The sequence below is a fragment of the Bolinopsis microptera genome, chromosome 5 (assembly GCF_026151205.1).
Source record: "Bolinopsis microptera isolate Bmic1 chromosome 5, MBARI_Bmic_1.0, whole genome shotgun sequence".
Classification (NCBI taxonomy): domain Eukaryota; kingdom Metazoa; phylum Ctenophora; class Tentaculata; order Lobata; family Bolinopsidae; genus Bolinopsis; species Bolinopsis microptera.
The window spans coordinates 2,005,837-2,027,197 of NC_087076.1; the positions used below are offsets into that span (position 1 = coordinate 2,005,837).

Genomic DNA, 21,361 nt, shown 5'->3' on the forward strand with positions numbered 1-21,361 from the left:
ATGACAAAGAAGAGCTAAGTGTGAACTGTAAAGCACCAAGAAAGAGATTAGAAGTAAAACGGAGCATTAATTATGGTGCTTACTTGAATCAGTAAGCGAAATGAAATACTTCGTATATAAATAAGTTCATCGTAAATAATTACTTTTAAAACGTCCTATTATATTCATAGAAAAAGCAGAACTTGAGTGAGTTTCAAAGAAAGACGTGTTAAATTAAATTCGCTACTACGATCAGTCCCTCGGGCTAACAAATGGAATAACTTGTACAACCAAAAATATCAAGCTAAAAATACCTGAACGTGCAGTATAAAAGCACAAATTAAAAAGAAATTACATATTATTACGTCTGCTTTCGATTTCAATATACAAATTAAACTGATAATAACTTGAGAGAAAATAAAAATCGAGTGCATATAATGCTAGGGGGTAAAAAGACAGGTGAGATGGCATGACCATGGTATCATCACCTAAACGGTGGCAGATGGGTGATGAAAACACCTTCTTCTGAGTCCTCTGTAATACCAGAAGTGAGGGCCAAAACGTCTGTCAGCACTCTGCCAGCTTCTTGAGAAGACATTGCTATCATAGCAAACACTCCCTCGAACCTGGACACATCGCCCACTAGCTCGGGGGTGAAAAACACCATGTTCCGGATGATAAGAGCGATGAGGAGATGGAGGGACTTGGTGATGGGCGTTTCTCGTGGATCTGTCCAGGGTAGCGTGTTGGAGAGAAGCAGTTTTACTTTCTCTCGCGTGTATGAGCACGACGGGATGTGGGATAGAAGGGGAGCTCGCGCGTGGATATTCTGAGAAGTTAAGTTATTATATCACAATATTATATACAATAATAAGAGCTAGAGTTAGCACAATTGTGACGTATAGTAGTGTTACTACTAATAATTTAGTAGCAATTTTTGTGTTGTCTAAATGGCAAAAAACTGTGCTGATATTGAGCTACAAAGTCAGTCAGTTGGAATTATAAAAGCAAACTAACCTTGAGATGGAATATAAGAGAATATCTAGATCTAGCGCCAGCAGTCTCGGAGCAGGTAGCCCACATGCAAGCAGTGGGGCTCTCTGCTACATGTTTACTTAACAAGTGGTTCCTCAAATCTACTTCTCGCTCAAAACCACTGGAAGATATTAATATTTTATTAATGTTTCTGCTCTATAATACAAAATCATAGAAACCTTTTCGTATGTCTACATTTATATATTAAACTTGTATTAGGTTATTTAACTTGTAATAGGTTATTTAACTTGTATTAGGTTATTTAACTTGTATTAGGTTATTTACTGCAATTAACTTTAAAGACTCTGCTCACCCGGAGCAGTTTTTCCAATGACAAGGATAAGAATGGATGGAGGGCGGGAGGACTAGTTTACGTTTCCTCTCAGTAGGAAGTGATGGGCCGCAGGGGGTGGTGTTGGTAGTTGGGACACTTCCGGCACTTCTTTCCACTGAAAAGAGAGGAAGTAACACTAACATCTCATTTTTATGGTTCACTATATCATATAATATAACTTATCGCAACACTACAAATCTATTAAATTTATTGAGGACGTTACAAAAGGAATTGAGTTAATGTAGTCCGAGGAGTTCTAACTCTCCTGGCGTCCTAAGATGGCGTTTCTTTTGTCTCATATAATATGTATATATGTAATATGATTTCTGAAGTTAGTACCTGTAGAAGTAGTAGTTGTAGTAGCAGGAGATGAAATAGTAAGAGCAGTGGAGCAAATAGGAACAGGACGGGGAGCTATCCGAGTTAGAGGTCGTTTACCCCCGGGGACATGGGCTATCTGGGGGGACACACTCCCTCCTCCTACTCTTTGCTACAGGGATAGTAAGTTAGCAAACAACACTATAAGCTGACGTAATTAAACTCATTATATGTACTAGCAGGAACCCGTCAAACCTTTAAGACTGGTGTCAAGGCTCTTTGGTGGCCGGATCAGTTTCCTACCCTAAAGTCTCCCAGTAAAAATAATTATTACCTATTTAATTCGCGTTTTTGACACCACTTGGGGGTCCAAATTTTGGGTACTAAAATTCTTATTCCTTGGCCGATTTTCGATTTTTTCATGCTGATTTGAAGGCCATTATAGCATTTGAATCAGTTTAAAAAGTTTCAGTTTTATATCTTGTACGGTTTTTGCGGAAACCCGTGTTAAAGTTGATGCCGTGGTGTCAGTAAAATGGTGCGGATAAATAAATATATATTATATATCGTCTCGCTTTATATATAGTAAGATTATACTAATCAAATGTTTAATATTTCTCAGAAGAAGACCGTATGTAAATGTGATCAAATAATTTAACACTTGAAGACATACGTCTACTAGACGGTGCGTCTAAACAGATAACCGTTGGGATATTAACCTGGTTATTAGACATGAGAGCGACTGTACCGCCAGAGCCGTTAGTCATCAGTTTGAGGGGGGAGAGGTGAGCCATCTTGATGGGACTCAGCTTGGCTGGGGAGAGAGTGTAGGTGTACCTGCCAGGAGCCGTGCACACCACTGGCTCAGAGTACACAGTGGTGCAGGAGGTTGTTACTGATGTGTTGGAACTGACTGAGGAGACACGCCCTCCGGAGAAGGAGGATGAGGAGAGAGGAACCAGGATTTGTTTAGTCGGGGACCCTGTTTGGGAGGAGATGATGACAGGGTTAGGGGCGGAGTTGATGAAGACAGGAGCTGAAGAGAAGAGAACCTGGTTAGAAGGGGGTTCAGAGGAGGGATGGTGAGAGGGTGGGGAGGTCTGGGTGCCGATAACAAACTGTTGCACTGTATTGTTAGGGGTCTGCTGGGGTGCCAGCAACACCTGGTTGTTGGTTTGTTGAGACTGGGGCAACACGAGGACCCTAGTGTTGTTCTGCGGAGAGAGGATGACTTGACCTTGAGGGACCTGGCCTTGAGAAGCTATCAGGATCTGTCCCCCAGAGTTAGGGGTCTGCATGATAACTTGACCGTTACTAACGGATTGCTGGGTGATGAACACATGTTGAGGGCCAGTAGACTGGTTTTGGGACAGGATTATTTGCCCGGGGTTGCCAGTAGCTTGAGGAGCAAGGATAAACTGGTGACTACCAGCGGTCTGTGACTGAGAAGTCAGGAGGACCTGGTGACCACTCTGCTGCCCCTGATTTTGCTGAGCTATGATTATCGGCTGACCAGTGTTGTGTCCTGATGTTGCTATGAAGATTGGCTGTCCGGAGAGGTTTTGAGGTTGTTGAGGTTGGGATACGAAGACTTGCTGGGCAGTACCCTGATTGTGGGGAGCTAGCAGGATCTGTTGTGAGGTGTGGTGTTGGTTGTGAGGCAGCACCAGAACCTGCTGAGCCCCACTATTTGGCGGGGACATTATCAGACGCTGTTGGGGAGACTGCGGTAACACGTACATCTGCTGAGAGGATCCCGCCTGCTGGTTAACGACCATCAAATTCTGCTGTTGACCAGGCACTAGCACTTGAAACTGCGGACTTGTGTTAACAAACTGAGTGTTTGGTTTCTGGGGTGATATCTTAGCCAGACGAACTGTGTTGTGGAAACTGTTTGGTGTTGTTGGGTCAGTTGTCATGGTCTGGATTGTGGGGGACATTTGAGAGACAGATCTGGAGTTGATGTGACCTGAGATAGATATGGGAATCAGAGAAACGGCAGACATAGGTTCTCCTGATTGGTGGTTTGATACCACTGTCTTCAGAACAGTTTTTCTGGAGTCGGGAACTGGTGAAACCAGCACTTTTCTTTGGTTACCCGGATTATTTAGGATTTGAGGACTTGGGCCCAAAACGGGAACGTTTGACTGGATAGTTTTCTTAGGCGAAGTCAAAGGACGAATGTAGTTATCCACTTCAGCTTCTGATACAAAGATATCGTTATCGATTTTCAACTTGTCTGATTTTCCGGTCGAGTTTTCAGAATTGCGGTCGAATATCGAAGAGTCAGGTTGAAAATGAGGTAGAGGGGAGAAGGCGGGATCATCTAACACGGAACTGGAAATATAGTTGAGATGGTCCGCAACCTCCGAGGAGGATTTGGGAGTCGGTACTGACACAGAATCATAGGGTTTACATCCAGGCTGCTTCATAGCTTGATCTCCATGGTTTGTAATAGTTTTTTCTGAAGTTTGCGATCTTTGCTGTTCAAAAATTGAGGAATCAGGCTTATCAAAAGTCGGAGATCCTTGTTTCTCGAAGGTTGGAGATCCAGGCTTGTCAAAGGTTGGAGATCCAGGCTTATCGAAGGTTGGAGATCCAGGCTTATCGAAGGTTGGAGATCCAGACCTATCGAAGGTTGGAGATCCAGGCTTATCAAAGGTTGGAGATCCAGGCTTATCGAAGGTTGGAGATCCAGGCTTATCGAAGGTTGGAGATCCAGGCTTATCGAAGGTTGGAGATCCAGGTTTATCGAAGGTTGGAGATCCAGGCTTATCGAAGGTTGGAGATCCAGGCTTATCGAAGGTTGGAGATCCAGGCTTGTCGAAGGTTGGAGATCCTTGCTGATCGAATGTAGAGGAAGTGGGCTCGTCCTTGTAGGATTTTATCTTCTTAGAGTCTGGCTGAGAGCGTTTGAAAACAGGGGAAGAACATCTATCAAACGTCGGAGATTGTCCATCGTCTTTTAAAGAAGAATTATCTTTTTGTTTGTCGAAAGTGGGAGACACTACCCTCTCGAAGGTCCTATCATAAGTTGGTGAGTTAGGAGTGTCGAATACTGGCGAGGTTGGTTTAGAAGTGTGGGCTCGTGCTGCATTCTCTTCAATCTGGGCAAACACAGTGTTATCCAAATTGGAAAGAGGAAATCAGTGTCAGAATGTTATGATTATATTCCTATTAATAAATGCATGTCTGAGCTCTTGGGTTAAGAGTTTATAGTTGAGAACTCCCAACATTACAGGGTAAAATTAACATTACTTGTCAGGTGATCTGGCCAAGGAAGCTCTGATCAGAAAGTTAGTTTATCCTGTTTGAACTTTATGCAAATCATCGTATCATTTACGAATCACTTATGAAGACAAAAAGCTGAAGTTTTACCCGCTGTTTTTTCTCTGGAGTAGTGGATAGATCGAGCATGAGAGTCTTCTTATATTGACTGTACTCGCGGGGCTGCTGCAGGTTGAACCGATTAAAAGCGTTGTTTGGTCGATTATAGGGCGACTCTCCAGACAGCCTCCTCTTAGCACTGTACGTCTTGACAATCCGGGCTGGCTCTGGCGGGTTGGGGAAGTCGTTGTCCTCTGGTACAATGCGGCCTGGATAACAGTCATGGGTTGATAGTCGGCGGTAAATTGTAATTGTACCAATATTTGTTGAAATAGATTATAAGTGATAATTTATTGTGTCATGTAAAGATTCTCAGGTTCTATCAAAGAAAAATTATCTTATTTTTCTAACCATCAATATCTTCGCATTCCTCGATGATTTTCGGGTCAGATTGGTCCAACTCTTCAACAATGATTTTAGCCACTATCATGGCACCTTCATATTTCTTCTTCCTCCGTTTTTTCTTCCCAAACTCCTCATCTTCATCATCAGAACTCCTTATCTCCTCCTCCGACTCCTCCTTTCTCTCCGAGACGAACTTGAAGGCATCGTCAGCTATGTCGGTTAAAGGGAGAGGGTTGATTTTGACTTTAGTGGCGAAGGGAGGCTCAGCTTTGAAAGGCTCAGGTTTGGAAGGCTCAGGTTTGGGAGTACTGAACTGAGTTATGGGCGTGTTGGGGCGGGAGTTTCCTGTTTTAGGGGCTATGCTTTTTATTTTCATATAATATGCTTGTCCGTCTGAACTCCTGAGAAGGTTAAACTGTTATTATGTTGGCCGAACTGGGATTTAAAATTAATTTCAATTTATAAACTGCATCCAGGAAGGAATGAAAATAGCACAATACGAAAAGTATCTTCTCACGTGGAGGCGGGCTGAGCGGGTCTTTTGAGCCAGTCCATGTTCTTCACCACGAACTTCATAGTAGAACCTACACTGATCTTCTGTCTCAAAGAGCCGGGGAAGGTGTTGGAGAGCAGGGTGAAGAGCTCTGCAGGAGACACCACACCGGTCTGGGGTCCTGGTCTCACATTAACTGCCTTCACGTACTTGTTATACACAGCACACCTGCAAACAGCAGGTCAGTATCTGGCACTGCAGGTTTGCGACTTTAGGTAGCTGTCAAAGTGTGCAAGTTTATAACTTTATAATTTTATAGGTTTATAATTCTAACATTTCTGACTTACTTCAGTAATATGCTTCCAGGACTAAATTGGAGATTTTGCTTGACCCAACGTTCGGCAAATGAAACAGGTCCCTTAACTTTACCTACATCGACAGATTTCTGAACTTGGTTTTGCGTAATTGAACCACTTTTAATTTCCTGAAAAAAATTATAGTCAATCTAATATCCCCCTAAAATCAAATTTAACTGAGGATGACTTAAAGTTTTAGGTTTGTTACGGACAATGACATTTGACTGGTCGTAACGGAATTGTAATAATATACATAGTTAATGTTAAACAGTGAGAGATTCATGCCAAACATACCGCAGCTGTAACTCTCACATCGGTCCATTCTGCAGCATTCCGTTCCTCCAGCAGCTTCCTGGGTTTCCGTTCCACGAATCTGAGAACTTTAACTCCGCGATGTTCTAACCTCTCAGCAGTGCAGCTGAACAGATCAACCAGGGTGGATAGGATATGGGGTTTTGACAGGAATTGTTCACAAGGGTGTAATCCTGCAAGTAGTATTCGTTACTGAATTGGTTGCGGAAGAGCCTGACTAGACAAACTGAATATAATGGTTCAATTATTACAACAGAAAGGGCGTTTGGAAATAACATACCCAAACTTGTCAATGAATACATAGACTCGAGTGCGGAGTGAAGCAGCTGTACATCAGGCACAAGCAGCAGCTGACAGATCAGTTGATACTGCTCTGCACCAAGATTGTCTATCAGGTGAGTGTGATTATCGGCGATGGAGCACAAACTAGTTATCACCTCGAGGCCTGAGAGTGAATTTAGGGTCAAAATGATTTCATATCGTCATGAATCATTGTTGTTAGATGAACGGAAAATAATGAAGATCGATCTAGTGTTTAATAAACTAGCTGTCTGTTCTAGTTAAGAAGGATAGGCAGACAGCTGCAAGCAGGGCCAATGACAGTCGCATCCGCATTCATGTGACCAGAGTCGAGTGCGCGGCTCAATAATGCGCGCGCGCCAAACATAAACACAGAATGCCCACTGCAAATGTACTTTACTCCCAACTGAACGACAAAATTTGTGGAAATTGTGCTAGTAGTTTGCTACGAAAAGTTCCAACAGGGCATATTGTCACAAACAACACAATACAGACACAAAATTCCGACCATGGCCCAAGCAAGTCCGTCAGATGCCCAATTAAAGAATTTAGTTCAGTTCAATCCAAAGGAATAAGACGCACCTCGATAGTTTTACTGGATAGTTCTCCACAAATAGCGCGCCAAAAACACGTGAAACAAACGCGCGGCGCTCGGCGGCAAACATCGTCAACAGCTCAAAATGAGGGTTCAAGTCCTTAGGAAGTAAAAGAAAACTGGGAAAGCCAACAAACCTGAAGTTACAAGGAATCTGTCAGATGATGTGAGATACAAAGGAAGCTTCTGGAAAACTTGAGTTGAGAACAATGGTACATGTTCTAGTTCTACCTGCGGAATTGTGGTTTGAAGTTTCTCTTGTAGGATTAATTCGGAGAAATCAGACATTCCAAAAGAAAGATTAAGAGCTCCTGCTCTACGTACGGTATTAATTCTATTCTTGTTAGAGTCAAGTCGAAAAAATACATGAAGGTCACTAATCTGAGGAATATTTACAAATGTAGACACTGAGTCTGAGGAATGATATTAATTTTAGTTATTAAGTTTGAAATGTTTAATCGCTTATCCCTAACATCACAGCGCCGGTCTAGATTATCTGGTCTGTCTACGTACATATACATAACACATAATTACACGAAATACCATAAAATTCATCATACAACTGTACATTGCAGAAACTATTCCAAATATGTAGATCTGAATGTGCCTCGAGGCTCTTAAAATACGATTCATGGGAAAATAGCTGTTGTTTTGTTACGCAATAAATATGAATGATTGTACGTAATCGGTTTTAAACAAAGCAATCACACTGATACCTGATTAGCAAGCACTGCTAGGATCTGAACTCCGTTATTTCTGATGGGTACACAAGAGGAACTTAGACACTGAAAATAAAGAGATCAGGGAAACTTCAGACAGATAAGTAATTAATGATGACCATTAATAGTAATTTTATTAATATGTACTACTTATCTGTTAAATTCTCAGATATAAGGTAGCAGATATCTCAACAAACATTGTATATGTACTAAATACTTATTGGGCTTATTGTACGTGTGCAAGAGATATTTGGAGCTCCAGTAATTTACCTGAACTAAATACTGCATAAACACGTCACTGTGCAGGAGAAACTTAGCGTTACTTTCAACGTGAGACAGGTTGCCAAGTATAACACTGATCTGAAATTCGTTAAGTCTGTTAAATTATGGGTAAAACATTTAGAAGTTGTTAATATGTAATATACACACTAATTAATTAGTCGTAAACACTAAACAGGCCGTGGTGTACATAACAGACAATGTACAATGTCCATTAGAAAGTAGTCTAATGCTTCAAATAACGTCACTATCTTGATATGTACATAGCTTTAAATGAACCTCTTTCCCCTCTTTTGAGTCTTTATCCCTTATAATAATTTACCTGTATAGCCCTTGTTCGCTGAGCCTGAAGTCCGGTATTAAAGAAGTGAGAGTCTCGCTGAGTGTCCTGCCAGAAGTCGCACATTCCATCGTCATCCCAATACCTGAAACACAGTGTAACAACACTTGAATACACTACATTGGTTATTTACAAAGACTGTTAATTGTGTAATTAAGGACATGTCAAGTAACAAGGTTGCAACATAAATAATTAATAGCACCTGAGCAGCACACGTCATTATAAGTAAAGGGGGTTATCAGTCAGAAAAGTAATTGTAATTAACTGTTATACATTATGTACTCTGTGCACATGCAGTGTATAGTGAATATAATATAGTTTACCGAGTATAGTATACATTACACAATGTATACCATGTATAGTACAGTGTATAGTGTACAGTACAGTCTACACTGATCAGTGACCAGTGTCATGTGTACTATTTAAAGTGTACAAAAGGATCCAGTAACGATGTATTAGTAATAAACCATGTCATTACTTTACTTTATAGGTACTTGTGATTGACCATGTTACTGCATTACATTACTTTATATGAGGTATACAATTGTTGCAATACCTTGTCGATTTATTAGGAAACATATTTGGACATTGAAATCCTAAACTGTAATTAAATGTAATTACATATTAATTACATATTAATTACATAATGAGGCTAATCACTCACTGTTCAGTGGCTTTGTCGAGGATTCCAGTGTTTGCTACAAGAACAGGTAGTAATCTGGGGTATTTGGGGAGGGGCAGGGCCCAGGACTTGGTCATCCAGAGTAACATATTGAGACCAAACTGCACTTCGTTAGGCAGCCCACATTCCAGCTGTCTGATTACCGGGTTCACCTCGTACTTCTCTGAATATATATGTGTTATACTGTTTACATTACAGTACCAGCTGCTTTATTCATAATACGTATCTCACGATTAGAATTGAAGGATTATAGTTGGCAGTCAAGTCCATTTTAAATGAGATACTAGGAAAATTTAGGAACTTTGAACTGTTCATTCCGTGAGCCTCATACTCCTAGAATTTTAAATTAAAGAAAATAACAATTTCTAATGGAGAGTGTAAGTAAGGAAAATCCTCGCATTATAAGACTAGAGGGAACTAACTGAATTAGAAGGTTCAAGACCGACCTGGTTCGCCTGAAGGTTTGGGTAGAATGCCGTCATCCACAATGTAAGAATCTGATCCTTTACCTTCCAACACACAGCCATCAGGTATCTTCTGTTCTTTTACAGGGTCTCTAGTCGGTGTGACACCCGACACTTTCCCTTTCTCATTCGTTATTATACTTCCTGGTGAAGTATTGATAATATTAGATAGCATATTGAGACACGCCACCTTAGGACGAGAGGAGAATTAGGATTCATCAGACTACATTAAATCAATTCCTTCTGTAACGTCCTAAATAAATTTATTTAATTGTAGTTGTGAAAATAGTTTTAAATAAATAAGAGGCATCTATAAAGTCAAAACACTGTCCATAAAATAACTAACCTCGAAACTGAGCTGTTTTATCCCAGATGTTGTCCACAGTTCTGACTATAACTGGCGGGGTAGCCCCTCTAGAAGGTGACATTCCTCTGGATCCCCTAGCAGGCGATGCAGCAGAGCCCCTAGCAGGCGAGGCCCCTCTAGAACCCCTAGAGCCCCCTACTTTAGGGGAAGCAGGTCTGGTACAGGTTGAGAAGGTCTTGTTGGTGTGAATATTGTATCTTATAGGAGCAATATTATAGCGAGATGGGTTTAACTTAACAGGAGTAATAGTGTTTGTTATGCTGGGTGGAAGAGTGAGAACTGATCTGTCCTTATCCTTGCGCTTCCTATAAACACGTTTCTGTCGCGGCATCTCGCTCTCACTGTCCCGGGGAGCTGCTTCTTGTCGAACCTTCTGGCTGAAGGGCATCGCTTTGGGAAAGGGGACTCCTGATAGCTGGGAGGAACTCTTCTCGTAGCCCTCAGCAATGTATCTGTTGTAGATCTTAAAGAGGACGATAGCGTTTATATCTCCCATGTAGCCCATTTCCTCTGCTACCCTCCTCCATTCCTCCTGATCGAGTACAAAAGTTTAAATTGTATCCACACTCATTAAGGAGTGACTTAATTAAATAGAGAGACAAATCATGACCCAAAGAGAGAGAGAGAGAGAGAGAGAGAGAGAGAGAGAGAGAGAGAGAGAGAGAGAGAGAGAGAGAGAGAGAGAGAGAAACTGTGTCTAAGATGAGAACTGACCACATTGTCAGCGTAAGAGAAGTCGCCCTCAGTCTTCAGCTTTATTTCCCACACCAAACAGTAGAGCTTGTAGAGGTCTACTGTGCGGTCCTTCAATAAACATGGATACACCAACCTGGGAAATTAGGGATTACTTCACTTGCTAATTAGTTGTTGCTTAGCTTGATGCCTAAGATTCTAAGAAGTTAATCCGATGTTATTAGGTAAATATTTAGTCAATACCCGCTGTGCTGAAAGAGTTCTTATCCAAACTGAGCTACTGCCACATCAAGCTGCTTAGCTAATTAGCCTGTTAATTAGCTTGCTAATTAGTGATTACTTACCCAAACTGAGCAACTGCCACATCGAGCTGCTTCTGAAAGATCTCCCTAGCTATGGGAGTATGGCGGGGTGGAGGCTCCATTATCACCATCTGTTGATTGCATTCCTAACACTACCTACACAGTACACACGTGATTAGCAAGTTTAATTAATTAACTAATTGATTAGTTTGGTAAGGTCGAGGGAGTTAATGTATAGAAAGGAGAAATTTGATATTCAGCTATTTTCGATTATAGAAGTTGCAGATACTTAAATTAGTAAAAGACAAAAATATTTTGTCTTTTAGAATCTGTCTTCACTGAGTCTATTCAGAAACAATCAGAAATTTGAATGAAAGAACTATCAAATCATGAGACTCAATAACACTACACGAATCCACCAGATTAAAAAAATAAATGTAACGATAAATCTCTAGCTCTGTCCAAAAACGAACACTTAAACAGTCAATTACAAATTTAATTAAATATGTCGTCAATCATAAATAAACTTCCCCGTGTAAATTTAAGGTTTTACAATTTATAAATTTTATCGGTAATAAAAGGAAACAAAAGAGACATCGTAAAAAGCTATGTGACTGTAAGACTCTGAGGTAAAAAGCTAAATTATCATAATTAGAAACACAAATTAAATCCTAGAACAAAGCTTACAGTTCGAATATTGCGATATCCCGATATCTCGATATATCGGGTCACGGCAATCCGGAGTTTTACTGTAACATCTCTTGCTGACAGTTCGTAAAAGTTAGCAATTCAAAGCAGAGCTCAAGTCTCATCATCACTGGACCACCGACAGGTTTAGGCCCAACAAATCATATCCTAGACTTGTGCTCCCTGGAATAGCCCCTCTACATGATAGAACAACTAGACTGCTGACCAATAGCAGGTATGGAAGCTCCACTCTTTACAGCCTCAATAGCCTTCACAACATCCTCAAACTGAGGGAAGCCGCCAGACTGTAGCTTGCTGTAGATCAGGGTCCCGTCCAACACCACTTCAAAACTGGAGCGTCTGCCCACGGTTCCGACACACTCTGCTTCTGGCAGAGCTTTAGTGATGGTACCAGCTAGCTCTCTGTAACGAGGTCCATACCCTCACGCGCCGCAGTACTCCACTTCAACCTTCATCTTGGGGGACTGCAGTTAACTATTGTCAGGGTGATTACTTGAGCTAGGGAGATTGTGTGTGAGGATTTAAACTGGAGTTTATCTTAAATTGACGGATATTTGAGATGTTTAATCACTGAAATGGCAATTATAGCATAAACTCAAGACTCTTTACTAAAGACGTTTTAGTTATCATTTACGTCTATATTTTAGACTAGATATTTTCAAGGCAGTTTAGGTACAAATATGTTCAATTTTAAATTTCACAACAAGCGAATAACGAAGAAGCGCATTTAAGGCATGATGAGTAATGAGACACATAAGTTTCATTCATCTATATGATCCAAATATATATATAAAATACTAAAAAATAAATCATTAACTGAAATCCTATAAAAGAATTGTAGATTTATTTCCCATAAATATTCCTAACAATGGAAGTTAACTTACAGTAATACCCCGGTCCCTGATTTACATTAATAATAAATAAATTTAATTGGGGAAGTGTAAATCGGGTCACGGAAATCCGGGGTTTTACTGTTTTACATTTAATAAAATGCAACAAATATTAGAGGTTACAAATCTATCAAAAATTCAGATAAATTTGATGAAAATAAAATAACATCTCTTGCAAAGGACCATCAGAAAGCCAACAAACTTCCCGAAAAGTACAGTTCGTATCGTCTAGCCGCCTCCCTTGCGGTTTTAGCAACCAAAGTCATATCAACCGCACTCTCCAAAACAGTGTGCCGCCTCCCGACAAATCCTACTCGCGATGCAGTGCTCGCTGAACCGCGCTCACATCATCACAGCATCACGCTACAAGTCATATAGAACACGGAGTCTCAGTTGCACTTTATTGAGAATCAATCTGACACTTGTCTGGGGAAGCACCTTCAGCTACTTCCCTGACAGCGGCCACAACGTCGTCGAAGTTAGGAAAACTGCCCTTGGAGAGCTTGCTGTAGACCAGAGTGCCGTTTATCTTGATCTCAAATGAGGTGTTTCTGCCAACAGCTCCAGGAACGTCAGCGGAGGACACCTCTTCTTTGATCATTTTAGCTAGCATTTTCCACTTTGGGGCGTACCCTCACCTGCCGCAATATTCCACCTCTACTAGTACACTCATCTCTACCTCTGACGACTTGGAGTCACTTTCTTAGTGCTAGAATAGTGTCAGTGTTAGGATTAATTGTTGCACATTTCTGTAGACAAATTATATTAGCACAGAAATTTAAAACAATTTCAGAGCGAGTGAATAATTAGAAAGACCATTGTATAGTATAAGTAGTGAGATATATGGTAATAATAATAGTACGTGACCGCCAGGGTGATAGCAAACATCTGTGATGCAACTATTTGTATATGGTTTGCCCTCAAACTGCCGGTCACTACCAGGAGGGGTTTATTCTTGGTCGTTCTGTACTTCTTGTCAGTGGTAAGCAATAAATCAACTGGTTACATTTTAAAACACCAATTTTAAGTTAAACTAAATGATACATGTCATGTTATTCTTTACAAACCCCCTTTAAATCTAAAACTTAAACCAATCATGATTAATCAATTACTTTAAACAAAACTAATCAAAACAAAACACCACAAATCCAATTCTTAAGAATCGTCAAGTCAAAGGAAACTAAGTTGTCACACAATGGAAATATGAGGTCTAGGACACTTGCCTCGTTTACCACTTACCCTTGCCCTTCTTCTTGGATTTAGATTTAGGTTTAGAAGACTGCTGTTTGGGTTGGGGTGGTGGGGTAGGCGTGGGCTTACTCTCCTCCTCAATTATCTTCTTAGGTTTATCTGACATGTCAAGAGCGGCCTCAGCTGCTTTGTTTAAAGATGACAGACCCTGAGAACCCTTACCGATAGCCTCGTTCCTGTTCCTCTTCTTGCGTCGGTAATAGCTTCTCTCTTGTCTTGGAATCCATCTCTCAGGATCAGGACCTGCTTCCACCAACTCCTTCGGCAGCTTCCCTTTCTTCTTCTTCCGTTTCTTCTCTTTGGTTTCGAATCTGCGGTTTGCCTCGTTAATCTTCTCCTCCTCAGGCTGGATAACTTTCCTCAGCCCCCTCCCAGAGGTAACACCCACTCCTATCTCCAGTTGTTCCAGATCTATATCAGAGGGAATGTCAATGTCTGGCAAACGGAGTGCCACTTCGTGAGCTCGTGGGGCGTCAAACAGAGAGTAAGAGCGAATCAAGAGAGCCAGTGCCTTGATGTTAGTGGGGTCTCGAGCCAGCAACTTCTCTAGGTTCATTGCAGCCTTCTCCGGCATGTTAGTAGCCAGCATGAATTTAGCACACTGCAGAGCCCAACCTGTAATCTCCTCGTTAGTGTAATCTGAGTTGGTAAGTTCTTCTAACGCTTCCTCGAGATAATCAGCGGCAGCAGTAGGACCTCCGCCTATCAGAATAAGAGAAGCAACCAGAGAATAAAAACCAGGTCTCCCAGATATCGACACAACTTTCTTCAGAGAAGCAGCAGATTCACAATATAGTCCTGTCTTCTTCAGAAGCTCAGCAATAGACAGCTGAACCACCTCGTCGGTAGATTCACCTTCATGCAGAGCCTGGAGAGCCTCTTCAAACTTCTTGTCCCGAACTAGCGAGGTAGCGAGGAGAAGCGGTGCCAGAGGACTGCCTGCTTTCTGCAGCTGAAGGCTTTTCTTCTTGAACTGATCAAGTTGGTTCGTGTAGAAGCTCAGAAGACACGAGTTGAAGTCGATACTGTTAATCTGAGAGGCAGCCAGTTTTGCTCTGACGGTGTCGGTTGTTGCTATTTTCAGCTTCTTTTTGCTGTCAAACATGTTCTGGTCCTTGTTGAGACATATAATGTTGTTGGCTGCCGCAGCCAAAGTCTGGCTATCTCCTGATTTCTCCTTCAGTACCGTGTTGTACAGTTCCAGTGCCTCTTTAGAGTAACCTGACTTCTGTAAACAGAGTCCCTGCATCACATTTATTGGAGCTAACTCAGCTTTAGTTTCTGCCTCGTCGTCCTCGAACTCTTTCTTACACAGCTCGCTCGCTTTCTCCAGTTTCTGCTGAGCAGCATCAATATCCCCGGTCGAGACGCTGTGGCAAGCAGCGTTGTAGCAGAGTTCGTAAGTGCTTTCTCTGACACCAACCCACTTCAAGGGTTTGGATTTGAAGGCAGAAGAAGAGGCCAGAGCTGCCGCGAGGTTGGTCTCACGCTCGTTGGTGTAAGAGTCTACTGTGTTCTTTACCAAAGCCTTGTAAATGCTGGCAGCTTCCTCGTAGTTCTCTAGTTTGTAGTAGATCTGAGCCAGCAGTTCGTCTACTTTAGGGGAGGGCTCTGCGTTGTTTAACTCGGAGATAGCTTCCTCCAGTTTGTTCTGCCGGTATAAACAGTAGGCTCGCTCATGCCACATGGGAATCTTACTCAGCTCCTTGTCAGTAGTCATGGTGTGATAAGCTTCCTTACACTTATCTAGCTTTAGCAAACACACAACTTTACATTTCAAGGCATCCATATCCTTGGGATTCTTCTTAAGAACCTCCATAACAAGAGAAAGAGCTTTGTGGTGAAGACCATCCTGACCAAGTTTACGGATCTGAGTGAAGAGTTGTTCCACCGTCTTCTCTGACATCTTATCTGCTAGATTACGACTTGTCAGTTGTTGTGAATTAAAAATATGTGTGTCGTGGTGCAAATCTGGTTTTAATTTCAGGGAAAATATCTAGAACTCCCTGTTCTAGAACAGCGAGTTTTTTCAGAACAATTATCAAGAATATCGCATTATTTAGTGAATATTCTAAGTATTTTATTATCAAGAATGCAGCCAGGAAGCAAGTGCTACACCCAGGAGATTTGCTTACAATATTGAAATCTTTCGATGTGATTTATGATAATTCTAGCAAATACATTATGCCAATTCTTCGGCCAGTACTAAACTAGTTTTGGAAAATGTACATCAACAGATCCAAAGAGGGTGTAAGGAGAGAGATTTCGAAAAATTTCCGTAAATATGCTTTAAGGAATGAACTTTGGCAGTGTAGTGAGGAATGTTAATTGTAGCATGAATTGTATTGTGTCAATTTCGACACCAAGAACCCTGGAAATTATGGAATGGAGTTGAGCAACAAGAATTATAATTACAGCTCGTTGTACTTATAGCGCATATCTTGAGGAAAACTCACATGTTCTGAGGAATGAATTCTAAAAATCAGATATGAAATATGTAGCAAAGAAAGATTGTGCTCAAACTTAGAAAATACACTTTCGGGAATATAATAGTGAGTAATTTTAAGGTTGGAAATTGTTTTCTACTTGGGGGGATGTCGATGGGGTGACCTCTTTTGAGAATATAATACACCCATACCTCAAAACCCACATACAAACTAGGTTCACAGACTAAGAATAAACTAAGAATACAGAGCAGAAGGTAAGAAAACTTCAGAACAACAGGTTCAAATCGCAATGACTATTGATATATACCGAAAAGTGCTTCATCTTGAACAAGCGAAACTGACTATCATTATACTCAATCTTGACGTCATGAAAAGGTTTAACGCAGAAAAAAAAAACAAATTACTCGGAATTTGGAGTCTGGGATCATGTTCGAAAAGAGGGATAAATGTGTAGTTGTGAAATACCTTCAAGGCTCCGTATTATTCTGAGAACGATTCAAAATAAGCTCTAGTTACACGAAGGCCTTGGATAAACGGCAATAATAGAACGTTAAATCTAAATGAAATAAGTAAATATCGAGTGCACAATTTCTCGAAGGAGAACGAAGGTGATGAAATGTAGTCCATGAAATGAACTACAAACAGCTAATGTGAAAAGCAAGTAGAGTGTACCAGGAGGGTACATGCACATTGCACAAGGCCATCTAGTAATCCCTGTAATGTCCTGGCGGAAATTACTCGACTATAGTGAGATTCATCCGAATCTCACTTTGATTAACGGGGACAACCAAACTGGTTGAATGCGGTTACCACCTGTGCTAGCGTCAGAAATAAAATGTGTACCGTTTGAATCCAAGAGTAAGTCGCACTAGTACGAAAGTCTACAGCCGTAACGAAGTCCACAAAAGCTGAGGCCTTCCAAGCGGAGCAGAGAGGGAGATGAACGCGTCCCTACGGCATTTTGGCGCGCCACAGTCCCAATAGGGGACTGTCGGCCATATTGGAAAGGACAGCAAGCAAGAATCTCTCTAAGAGAAGAAACTGTATACACTCGTTAAATTCTCGCGCAATGGCAGAAATGAAAATGTTTGCGGAGTAAAATAATTTTTCGCGACGCGCGCAGCATTTCGAAAATTTTACATTTTAAAACATGTACGATATAATTATAATTTGTAATCACCATTAATAATATAATCAATAAATGATAATGTTATTCATTATTAGTAGAGGCTCTTACGGGCTTTGTCTGCTAGGTACACTAAAATCACCAGACCCATCTTAAAAGACGTATTTTTGACCGTAGAATCGATTAAAAGTGGTTAGAAGTGTTTAAAATGGGAGTTACCTGGTTTTATTTTGAAAAAACCGATTTATGGCCCCAAAAATGGCCATTTTTTGAGGTTTTTTAGAAATTTCGACAGGTCAATTCAATCGAAAAGCTTAGATATTTTGGGTTCTTGTACATTTTTATTTGCCGCACTAGTTAATAGCAATATAATAGGCATACACAAGAGTTTACCTGGTCAAAATTTTAAAAAACCTCCCAAAAAAAATGTTTTTTTGCGCGCTAAATTTTTTCGGCTCTTTACACACCCACAATGAAATATTTTTGCCCACAAAGTGTTTTAATACTGTTCAATAATACTATTTGATAGTTTTTCAGCGTAAAAACAAGTTTTGAAAGCGGAAGAAAAAATAATATTTTTCGTGGTGCTGAGCACTTTGAAATTTTTTGAATAAAATCGAGCGCTACCATAAAATTTTAGTAACCCTTCCCTGAAACTCATTTAAATTTTGTACCGGTAGTGTTTTGTCCTTTTCTGAAGTTCATGCCTTAATTTCATATAATATTGTTTAAAACAGCACAGTAAAGTGTTTTATAATAGTAGAGTGCCATTTCTAATACTTCAATGTTATATTGTTGAGATACCTTTACTATACTTGGCTGATTACCTTTTGTTAATACAATTTCACCAATTTAGTATTGCATTGCTTATATGACTATTTGGATTTATAATTTATCGATTGTGGGTATGAATTAACTTTTGGTTCACAATCAACAATAAAATGTCTACTGTATGGTACCCTTACAAGATTAATTATAGATCTTTTGACAGGAATGCCTGACTTAAACCCCCTCATCCATCACTCATTCCGTGTTACCTGTTGGATGTGGAGGAACCCTACCACAAACTGAAGTATTGTAAAGGTACCCTCAGGTGATCCCAACAAGGACTTTGCAGTAGTACTGGGTGAAGTTCATAAGTCAGCTGCTGAGACCCTAGGCTACAGGAAGGCTAAGAATAAGTGCTTCTTCTCTAATGACCCTACTGTTGTTGCCCTAGTCGCAGAACGACACAATATACGCCTTGCCCTGGCAAGCACCAACAAGCCCTGTGATAGCTCTGTACTGCGAGGACGGAGAAATAAGCTCGGTAAAGACATCAAAAAGAGACTGAAGGAGCTAGAGTGTGCTAAGGCTGACCAGTTAGCTGAAGAAATTTCATCAACTGACGACACGCGTCAAATGTTCGAAGCTGTGAGATCCTTAGCTAAGACCAAAGAGACAAAGCCTATAGTTGTCCACAATAAGGATGGGTACCCTATTGGTACAGACCTCGCTAAAGCTGAAGTACTCCGTGATTGGTACGAAGAACAGCTGACTGGAGATGAACCTGCCTTCGATCCGTTTGAAGGTCCCCCTTCTCCCCTCGACTGCCCTATCACAGAATATGAGGTAAAAACCGCTGCTAAACGCCTCAAGAACGGCAAAGCCAACGGACCTGACAATACCCCCAATGAGCTCCTCAAATATGGTGGGAGTGCGCTATGTGTCCATTACGCCAAAATCATCAACACCTGCTTTGAAGAGAACCTGTTCCTTGACGCTGTCGGAGAATGTTTCATCACCCCTCTTCAAAAGCCTGGCAAGACTCCTGGTGAACTGAAAAGCCTCAGACCCCTGACATTATGTAACTGTGCTCGTAAGCTGCTATCCCTCATTACACTCAGGAGAATTGAAGCAAAGGTAGACGCTTACACAGGTCCATGGCAAGCTGCCTACAAGCAGAAGAGAAGCTGTGGAGACCTGGTATGGTGTCACCGTATGTTGATCAGCATCGTAAAAGAAAGAGAGTGGTCTTTCCACAAGATGGGCCTAGACATGTCCAGTGCCTTCGATACAATCAGTAGGCAGACTGTGCTCAACCTCCTAGAGGACGCAGGGTGCACAAGAGATGAGATCAGACTAGTGAGATTCCTCCTAAGCAACACCAAGATCAAGGTGCGAGTCAACAACGCTACCTCCCTTGAATTCATCAGCACCAATGGAGGACCCCAAGGTGATAGTGTTTCAGGCCTCTGTTTCACAATCACTCTAGCTGGTGCCTGCTACCACCTGCGTGCCGTGACGCTGCGCCCAACCCCTCCTATAAGCCCTAGTGGCATGCCTGAAGAAGATGCCTACTCTGATGACATCGACTATCTTGGTGAAGACAAAGATGCTCTAGAAGCCCTCCTCCCTATCGCTACTAAGGTGTTCAAAGAGTGGAATCTGAATATTAATGAATCAAAGACAGAGTTTGTACACGTCTACATAGCTGGGAAAGATGAGGTCATGGATGATGGTAAACCCCTTAGAATGAATGAAGAATGGTGCAGTAGCAAGTTATTGGGTTCTCTGCTAGAAAGTAGGAAAGATGTCACCAGAAGAATCATGTTAGCCAATGTAGCATTCCAGAATTTCAAGAAGGTCTGGTGCCAGAGTAAGATCCCCCTACAGAAGAAGCTGAAGGTCTATGAGGCCCAAGTAGTATCTATCCTCATGTATAACTCTAGTTGCTGGGGAATGCCTAAATCGTACTGGGACAAACTAGATGCATGTCACCGTAACCACCTCAGAAAGATCATGAATGTCAGCTGGCCACGCAGTATGATGTCCAAAGATACCCTCTACAAACAGAGTAACTCTACCCCTATGTCTGAGCGTGCTGAGTTATCTAGGTGGAAGATGCTAGGACACATACTGAGGAGCGATGAAAGATCACCAGCTCAAGCTGCGCTGTGTTTTGCTGTCGAGATGTGTAGTGAAGTTGGTAGACTCGGGGCTCACAGACGTAACCTCCTACACCACCTGAAGGTTGACCTCTGGAAGCATTTCATCTTGCTTGAGTCGTATGATGATATTCTTCATTTGAGAGAACTTGCTAGTGACCGTAGTTATTGGAGTAAACTGTTCGACTTTATACTTGAGTACAAGTCAATTTGACTTTTGGGACATATAATCTTACAGAGGATCACATTTCGGTTCTAAATTATTTTAGGATTGTTGACATTTGTAAGATTGACATGTTTGATAATAATAATAATACACTTCAGTACATAAATAGAGCACTGTAAATAATATAGATTAGTTACTGCTATCTTCTCAATGCAATTTTGAATACATGTCAGGAACACCTGACTTAAACCCCCTCATCCATCACTCATTCAGTGTTGCCTGTTGGATATGGAGGAAATCTACACCACAAAGTGGAATATTGTAAAGGCACTCTTCAGTACACATAAAATAGAGCACTGTAAATAATATAGATTAGTTGCTGCTATCTTCTTGACATGATTTTTAATTTATAAATAGTAGTAGAGTAAATGTCAGGAATGCCTGACTTAAACCCCCTCATCCATCACTAATTTCGAATAAATGTATAGATGCTGCATTGAATTCATGAAGATATCATTCGTTTTGAGCAATCATTCCCTTAGCTCC

At 41.1% G+C, this 21,361-nt stretch overlaps 3 protein-coding genes across 3 annotated transcripts; all 3 read right to left on the reverse strand.

Moving 5' to 3' along the window:
• Window positions 1–66: 66 nt before the first annotated feature.
• Window positions 67–11,458, reverse strand: LOC134814610 (uncharacterized). The gene is made up of 20 exons (XM_063822740.1): window positions 11,343–11,458; window positions 11,020–11,134; window positions 10,285–10,837; window positions 9,921–10,082; window positions 9,457–9,637; window positions 8,775–8,877; window positions 8,444–8,533; window positions 8,171–8,239; window positions 7,592–7,685; window positions 6,840–7,004; window positions 6,542–6,732; window positions 6,239–6,375; window positions 5,916–6,119; window positions 5,405–5,799; window positions 5,045–5,262; window positions 2,386–4,773; window positions 1,688–1,838; window positions 1,328–1,463; window positions 997–1,135; window positions 67–808 (listed from the first exon to the last, which is right to left on the reverse strand). Exons 1-20 carry the CDS (start codon window positions 11,429–11,431, stop codon window positions 464–466), a joined length of 5,925 nt encoding a protein of 1,974 aa, XP_063678810.1. The 5' UTR covers window positions 11,432–11,458; the 3' UTR covers window positions 67–463.
• A 726-nt stretch (window positions 11,459–12,184) lies between these two features.
• LOC134814815 (migration and invasion enhancer 1-like) lies at window positions 12,185–13,511 on the reverse strand. Its single transcript, XM_063823101.1, has 2 exons — window positions 13,337–13,511; window positions 12,185–12,375 (listed from the first exon to the last, which is right to left on the reverse strand). The coding sequence occupies exons 1-2, from the start codon at window positions 13,509–13,511 to the stop codon at window positions 12,185–12,187; spliced, it is 366 nt and encodes a 121-aa protein (XP_063679171.1).
• On the reverse strand, window positions 12,735–16,065 carry LOC134814598 (signal recognition particle subunit SRP72-like). Its single transcript, XM_063822724.1, has one exon. The coding sequence runs from the start codon at window positions 16,053–16,055 to the stop codon at window positions 14,127–14,129; it is 1,929 nt and encodes a 642-aa protein (XP_063678794.1). The 5' UTR covers window positions 16,056–16,065; the 3' UTR covers window positions 12,735–14,126.
• Window positions 16,066–21,361: the final 5,296 nt, after the last annotated feature.